The following is an 8300-nucleotide window of genomic DNA, read 5'->3' as shown; positions in this document are numbered from 1 at the left end:
ATGCTTTCCGGCCCTCGGCAGGAATGCCATTCATCGCCCATGTGTGCAGGGCCACCGCAGGCTGCAGGCTAAGAGGCAGCCCCAGGCCGGGCCTCTGGGAGACACAGCAAGGACTGCGGCCAGCCAGGGGCTGCCTTCCCAGGCCTGGCGAGAGCAAGGGGAGGGCCCCTGGGGCCACATGAGCCAAAATCCACCAGATATGGCTGGACAGCCCCACAGGGGCCTGAGGCCAGACCCCACTTGGGGTCAGAAGAGGCGCTGGGGCATGGTCACGGGGACCCAGGCCAGGCCCTCTCCAGAGTCCCTCTTAGGGCACCAGGCCCACGGCCCTCCTCTCCCTGCAGCCTGAGCTGGTGCTGTCCAGGGAGGCCCGGGGGCCCATGTCCAGCCCCCACTAGTGACTGTCTTGGGGTGGGGCTGGCGGGAAGGTGCCTGGAGGCAGACGGGCCGGACTGGAGCCCCAGGCTGAGACGTGGGCAGGGTCTCGGGGCTGGGGGAGAGGGATGGCTCCCCTGGGGCAGAGCCCTCGCAGCCCATGGGGAGGGGCGGGGAAGTCACAGGGGCTGGGGGCTCGTCCTTGGGGGCAGCCCGTGTGCCCCCACTGTCGGGGTGAGAGCCGCAGGGGCATCGCGGGCGGGACAACTCCACACACACTCACTCCTCTGGTTCCAGCGTTTATTGGGCCGAGCGCTCCCCTCCCGGGAGGCTGGCAACACAGCCGTCAGACGTGGGCACTCCAAGGACATGCAGCACCTTGGCCACCACTGTGCCGGCACATGGCAAGGGTGGCAGGGCCCCCCAGGCCCCCCGACCCTCCCGCCCAGGGAAGGGCCCGCTGCTGACAGACTCTGGGGAGGGCGGGGTGCCTGGCGGCCAAGGGACAGTGCCAGTGACTCGGTGGCCTCAGGGCCCCCGAGGGTCCACGCAAGCAGGAGGAGCCTGGCTCGGGGGGTGGTGGCCGCAGCCACCCCCCACCTCCGGTACCCAGTGTAGGTCACAATAATTTAAAAGACACTATAGACATTTCAACGCTATATAACAACATAAGTTAACCAGGTTCCTTGGCAGAGGACACCGGGCCTGTGGACGTGGGGTGTTCTGGGACTCGGGGCGGGGGTGAAGAGACGGGGCGGGGGTGGGGCATTCACAGTGGCCCAGAGGCTCAGAGTGTCCGGCGCGGCGGGGGGCCCTCGGGCTGGCTGCCAAGGCCAGGGCCCAGACGGGGGTCGCTTGCCCAGGTGACGTCCAAGCACGTGGCTGGCCAGCGGCCCAGGAACCCTCTCCACAGGTGCCGTCGAGCACACCCTGGGGGTGCCGGGGCAGTGGGGGGGTGCCCCAGAAGCCAGTCGCAAGCCATCCTCTCTGGCCTTGGGCAAGTTCCTCCCTCTGTGCCTCAGTTTCCTCAGAGAGGGGGGTGGGAGGGTCTGGAAAGGACACGTCCAGCCCTGGATCGGGTTTGCTCAGCATGAGGTTCAGGGTGAAAGGGCCAGGACAGGGCTGGGGGGCCTCACAGGCACCGAGGTGGGGGTGCGGGCCCCAGACGGAGCAGTCGGGTAACTCAAGGCACAAGGCCAAGGCGGGAGCCTCCACCTGCACCCCCGGGGTCTCTGGCAAGTCCTTGTGCCATACTGGGCCTCAGTGTCCCCATCTGTCAACAGGACAAACATCCCTGCCCACTCCCCGCCTGCCCGCCCGCCCCGCGCAGCGCAGCACTCTCCCGGGGTCCGGCCGGCTCCAGGCGGGAGCGGGGGGCTCTGTAAACTGGAGGTGCCAGGCCAGGAGGGTCACAGGACTGAGGAGGGGACGAGGCCCTCCTGGAACCCGACATGGGTGACATTTTGCTTTGCTCTACATGATCTTCAAAAGCAGGGTGGGCGCTGTGGGACCCCGTCCGTGGCTCTCTTCTGAGGCCCCCGCCCAGCTCACTTCAGGGGCTGCAGGCGGGCGTGGTCCCCACTGCCTGGGCAGCCTCGGGCGTGCGGGGAGAGCAAGCAGGGAGGGTGCGCGGGGGCGACACAGAGCGCAGTCAGGGCCGGCGACGCACCGGCGCTGAGAGTCCTCCTCGCGGACTACGGACACATAAATAATTCTCGTCGACACCCGTCCACACCGCCCTGGGGCCACGCTTCGGACGCGGCCGGGGAAGCAGTCTCGAGCGAGCGGCCGGCATGGCCGTGCCGTGTCCGCGCCACCAGGTGGGGCAGGGGACCCGCGGCGTCTCGTCACCGCTTCGCTTTCCGCGACTGGGAGCGTCCTGGGGGCTCACTTTCCCGGAGAGAGGAAAGGAGCTTGCTGGGCGCTCAGGGCCCACCAGGACCTCGGCCCTGTCCTCTGCATAGGTCACGGGCGCCGTTGGGCCAGGGGAGGGGACGGGAGCGGGTGGCAGGAGGGAGCCCCCGGGGGCACGAGGAGAGGCTGTGGGCCCTGGCCGGCGCCCTGCTGCACCGGGAGCGCCCACCTTCTGCGTCCACCCCGCCCAGAGCTGGCAGGAAGGCGAGGGGCGGGCGTGCAAAGCGCCGCCGCCGGTGGGGTGCCCGTGGCCGCCCGCCGTGGCCGCGAGCCGTGGCCGCCTCACTTGCAGGTGAAGACCTCGGTGCGCTCGCTGCAGGTGTTGCACCGGACGAAGCAGCACCAGTGGAACTTGCAGTTGCACTGCCAGACCTTGGTGTACTGGTGGGTGTTGTAGCCGCGGCCACAGCACATGGTGTCGCAGCCGTCCGCGCCGGGCGAGGTGCGGTTGCACAGGCGGCCCTGCGTGCCCACGCTGCCCGTGGCCGCGTCCTCCTCGCAGTAGTTGGGCGACTTCTCGATGTACACCAGGTCCGTCTCCATGGGCTTCTGGTAGCTGCGCAGCTGCTTGATGCGCAGGAAGGTGGGCTGCCGCAGGCGGCTGGCCCGCACCACCTCCACCTGCACGGCCGCGTTGTACTTCTCCTTGAGCAGGTGGCCCACCTCGCGGAACTTGGGCAGCGTGGTCCAGCAGGTCTTGGTGGTGCAGGAGCCCGACACACCGTGGCACTTGCACTCCAGCTGCATCCGGTCTTCCAGGACCTGCAGGTGACAGGGCAGCCGCTCGACATGGCGCGGACCGAGCTGGGCGCCATGCAAGCCCCCGCCCCCACAGCCCACCCCTGCACGGCGCGCCGTGTGACCACAGGTGACTGTCTCCCCCTCTCTGAGCCTCAGCCTCCTCGTCCACTAACTGGGGCTGCTAACAACAGGTCCCTACCGCGCAGGGCAGGTCCAGCGGGAATATTCGGGACTTGGCAGAGCGCGGTGTACTCTCGCCCAGCGCGTTCCCGTGGGCTCTCACAGCTCTCCCCGGCCGGCTCTGCCACCGTCAGTGCGCTGGAGGGGGACTGGGCTGCAGGGCATAGGGCAGCGAGGGGCCCAGCAACAGGAGGTGCTTAATAAGTGTGCGTCCCTCCCTCTTGCCACTCCCTGCCCTTGTGCTTGGGATGGGGCTGGCATGCATATAGTTGGTGCCTAACCAGTGGCTGTTTGTGGGAGCCCGGCATGCCCATGGAGCTCAGCGCACGTCTGCACAGGGACCTGGCCGGGACGGAGAGGAGAGTGCGCGGGTCGCCAGGCGGCCAGCGCTCGGAAGCCGGCGGCCTGGCCTGCCCGCCAATGTTGTTCTTTCTCCCCGGCTCCACGGGGCCCTCGATGGGCGCAGCCGTGTGTTTTGCTTGGGCCTCCCTCCGAGGCCCCGGAAGGCCCGTTCCCAGAGCCAGCCATGACCCCAGGTACTCATTTACCCGGATCGAAAGGGCCCTGCCAGCCGGGCCTGATTAAAGATGGGGAATCATTAGCTGCCGCTCTGTGGCGGCACAAGGGCCATTTGTCAGCTGTCGGGGCTCCGCCGGCCTCGCCCTGGCGGCCCAGCTCTGGCCCACAGAAGCCCCAGCAGGTGAATGAACGTGTGAATGAATGAGAGAGTGAAAGACAAAGAGGAGGGAGTCACATCCCACCGATACGACACTGCCCAAGCACCTTCGCCTGGCCCAGCCCGTGAGGCCCTGGACCTCGGAGGGCCTCGGGGCTCACAGTCGGGGGAGGGAGGAGGAGGAGGACGACGTGCACCATCAGGTGCTGCAGGAGCCCTCGAGAACCTAACCCTGCTGGGTGACGGTGCCTGGGCTGGGGCCTTCCTGGAGGAGATGGCATCAACACTGGGTACTGAGGGATGAGTAGGAGCTCGTTAACAAAGAGGAGTGTGTTCCGGGACCGGTTCAACATGGGCAAAGGTCTGGAGACCACGGGGCCCGAAGCGAGAGACCAGGCCACACACACATCAAGTGGGTGCAGGTGGGCTCTGAGGCTGGGCCTGGAGTTGGGGGTGTTTTCTGCTCTGAGTGGAGAGGACTGGAGAGGCCGGGGAGGAGGAGGGGAGGGAGGCTGACAGCAGGTGCCAGGAGCTGATCCTCCCCAGAGGGGCCTTGATGGCCCGAGGCCTGGCTGGGTGTCCAGGCTAGAGGTTTTGTGCGCCAGGTGGCCCTCTGGTGTCCCCACTGGTGGCCCCCCTGTGGCCTGCTGCACAGCTGCCTCCCCCCTCCCCCCGGTGCTCTGCTGCCCTCCCCCACCCCTCGGCCCCTGCCATCCCGGCCCCATCAAGGCCAGGTGGCTCAGCCTGCACCCTCCTGCCCGCCTGGGACCTTCAGACCCTGCGCGGCCTGGCCAGTGACCGGCAGCCATGAAGCTGATCGGGCAGCTGTTTGCAGAGTGGGGGGCCACATCCTCGCCTGGCCGGGTCCCCTGGGACGGAGCCTCTCCTGGGAGGTGATCGCAGGATTCAAGACTGTGCCGTTTCCTTCTCCCGAGCCCTGGCCATGAGCGCGGCAGCAACGGTGGCGCCAGCAGCAGCGTTGGGGCGCCGAGACCCGGCCCCCGCCCCAGAAGACCACAGGGCAGGGCGCGGAGTGGGCGCTGAGGGGGCTGGGCAGGGGCCCCTCCCCCAGGCGTGGTTCCTCTGCGGCCTGGGGGGGGACCGACTGGGGGCCCCTCTGGGAAAGAGCCAGTTTGGTGTTCTTTGCAGAATAGAGGCGTGGCCCATGCTTGGGGAACTGTGCTCCGTTACAGCCCAGGGGCTGGGGGAGAACTGGGGTGGGGGGCCAAAGCCCTTCCGGGGCAGCCTGATGTCCGGATGCGCCAGCGGAAGGCTCCCCTCGCACCACCCCAGCCAGAGCCTGCGGCCGGCGGCTCTGGGTCCGGGGCGTGGACAGCGGCCCTGCACACCCCCCGCCGGGGCAGCTCCCGGGCCCGCCCATTTCCCCACCCTGGTGGCGTGGGCCTGACGTGCGAGCCCCTTGGGGACACGGCCCGTGTCGGCTTCACCCTCTGGCCACAGGCCCACGTCGTGGACTGAACATGGTCGGCAAGTGAAGCTGTTTCACCAGCCGCTGGGCCGAGGCGGAGAGAGTGTGGCCGAGGTCCTGCCAGGCCGGGGGGACAACTTCTCGGCTCTGGGCTTGGCCCGAGTCTTGTGGCGCCTCGGACAGGTAAGGGCCGCGCCGAGATGTGGTACACGTCCAGCTAACGGGCCGCCTGCCCCAGCTCCAGGAGCCGGGGTGCTCCATAGCGATGACCCCCACCCCCACGGGACCTAGAGAGGAGCCCAGGGTGTCCCCGACAACAGCCCCGGGCCTCCTAGGTGGAGGATCTCTTGCCTTCGCTGGGGCGGTGCGGAGGGAAGAGACCCGGCTGCCACTGGCCCAGGCATGGCCTCCGTTTGCCCCCGCAGCGGCGGGCCACGCCCTGGCCAGCACTGGTCACTCCCGCCTGCACAACCACAGGGGACGCCCAGGCTCCTCCCGCACAGGCACCCTGTGGCGGCTCCCGGGAGCCCACCCCGCCGTGCAGAGCTTGCGGGGCAGCCAGGCTGGGGGTGGAAGCTGGGCGTGAGCAGGCAGTCCGGGCTCAGCCCCTCTGACCCCCGCCCCGCCCGCCAGGGTGCTGGCCTAGGGTGAACGGCCAGCGTGGTGGGCTGAATAGTAGCCCCTCTCCAAGTTCACATCCCCTGGGAACCTCAGAAGGGGCCTCACTTGGAAACACTTGGGGTGTTTGTAATTAACGAAAGGATGGGGACGGGATAGCGCTGAGCTATCCGAGTGGCGCTAATCCAATGGCCAGTGTCCTTCTGAGAGATGGAGGGCAGACAGGCCCCAGGCAGGAGGCCACGTGAAGACAGGCCGGGGCTGGAGTGACGAGGCCACGAGCCGGGGAGCACTGGCAGCCACCAGAAGCTGGCAGAGGCAGGAGGGATCCTCCCTGGGGCCTGGCAGGGACCGGGCCGGCCGACACCCTGCTGTTGGGCTCCTGGCCCCAGACTGCCAGAGAACACGTGTGTGGCGTGCAGCCGTGGCGGCTGCGGCTTGCTTTCCGCCGGGCCTGCTAGACAACACGCTCCCGAGGCGGTGGGGGGGCGGGGGGGGGCAGGCCTGAGCCCTGGGAGGGGCGAGGGCACCCAGCACTGGGGGGCCGTGAAGGTCTGGACCCAGTTCTTCTGGAAACCCCAAAGAGCCCCACCCACGCCCACCCCTGCCACCACAAGCACTCTGCTGCTGGGAGAAGGAGCTTGCCACCGAGGGTCACTGTGAAGCCACCAGCTTTTCCAAGGGCTCAGGCCACACCTAGGCCACACGGCTGCATGGCCGGGGGCTGCTGGAGGGGCGGGGGAGGCAAAGGGCCTCTTGGCCAGCATGCAATGAGGAGACGGAGACTCAGCATGGGGACGGGCTCAGCCAGGGACTCACAGATAGTGGGGACAGTGTGATCTGAGAGTCCAGCCACTGACCACTTTAGGCCCTTTCCTGTGGCTGCCCTGTCCCTGCCGAGCCCTCTGCCTGCCATCCATCCATCCATCCATTCATTCATCCATCATCCATCCATCTATCCAAACATCATCCATCTGCCCACCGATCTACCCATCCATCCATCCACCCATCATCCATTCATTCATCCATCATCCATCCATCCATCTATCCAAACATCATCCATCTGCCCACCAACCTACCCATCCATCCATCCATCCAAACATCATCCATCCATCCATCCATCTATCCAAACATCATCCATCTGCCCACCAATCTACCCATCCATCCATCCAAAATCATCCATCCATCCATCTATCCAAACATCATCCATCTGCTCACCAATCTACCCATCCATCCATCCACCCATCATCCATTCATTCATCCATCCATCTATCCAAACATCATCCATCCGCCCACCAATCCACCCATCCATCCATCCACCCATCATCCATTCATTCATCCATCCATCTATCCAAACATCATCCATCTGCTCACCAATCTACCCATCCATCCATCCACCCATCATCCATTCATTCATCCATCCATCTATCCAAACATCATCCATCCGCCCACCAATCCACCCATCCATCCATCCACCCATCATCCATTCATTCATCCATCCATCTATCCAAACATCATCCATCTGCTCACCAATCTACCCATCCATCCATCCACCCATCATCCATTCATTCATCCATCCATCTATCCAAACATCATCCATCCGCCCACCAATCCACCCATCTATCCAAACATCATCCATCTGCCCACCAATCCATCCATCCATCCATACAAATATCATCCATCCATCCATCTATCCAAACATCATCCATCTGCCCACCAATCTACCCATCCATCCATCCACCCATCATCCATTCATTCATCCATCATCCATCCATCCACCTATCCAAACATCATTCATCTGCCTACCAATCTACCCATCCATCCATCCACCCATTATCCATTCATTCATTCATCATCCATCCATCCATCTATCCAAACATCATTCATCTGCCCACCAATCCACCCATCCTTCCATACACCCATCATCCATCCATCCATCCATCATCCATCCATCTACCCAAACATCATCCATCCACCCACCAGTCTACCCATCCATCCACCCATCCATAATCCATTCATCCATCCACTAATTTATTTAGCCATCAACTCATCTATCCTTCTATGCAACTATCATCCACTCATCCATCCATCCATCCATCCATCCATCCATCCATCCATCCATCCAAACATCAACCATCCATCATCCATCCACCCACCCATCCATCCACCCAACATCCCTCCATCCATTCATTTGAAGATAATAACCATTGCTGCATGAAAATCTCTACATCTACAAAGCAACGTCAAACCCTTGGCGTGGTGTTCGAGACCTGTTCTGTGCTGGCCCCTGCTTGCTTCCTCAGCCCTGAACCCTGAACCATCTGAGCCCTCCTGGGGCCAACTCCCCTTGCCTTTGCTCTTCTCAGC

At 64.6% G+C, this 8300-nt stretch overlaps 1 protein-coding gene across 1 annotated transcript in view; it reads right to left on the bottom strand.

Annotated features, from left to right (window-relative positions):
* Window positions 1-668: 668 nt before the first annotated feature.
* The window catches only part of WNT7B (Wnt family member 7B), a 50298-nt gene continuing 42666 nt past the window's right edge, over window positions 669-8300 (bottom strand). The window contains exon 4 of the mRNA XM_012757323.3: window positions 669-3051. Coding sequence (XP_012612777.1) covers window positions 2572-3051 — 480 coding nt within the window. The 3' untranslated portion in view covers window positions 669-2571. The remainder of the gene's footprint in view (window positions 3052-8300) is intronic.

This window comes from Microcebus murinus, chromosome 10 (genome assembly GCF_040939455.1).
Source record: "Microcebus murinus isolate Inina chromosome 10, M.murinus_Inina_mat1.0, whole genome shotgun sequence".
Classification (NCBI taxonomy): Eukaryota; Metazoa; Chordata; class Mammalia; order Primates; family Cheirogaleidae; genus Microcebus; species Microcebus murinus.
The sequence above is the reverse complement of the archived record's forward strand: the minus strand, read 5'-3'. Positions and strand labels throughout refer to the sequence as shown.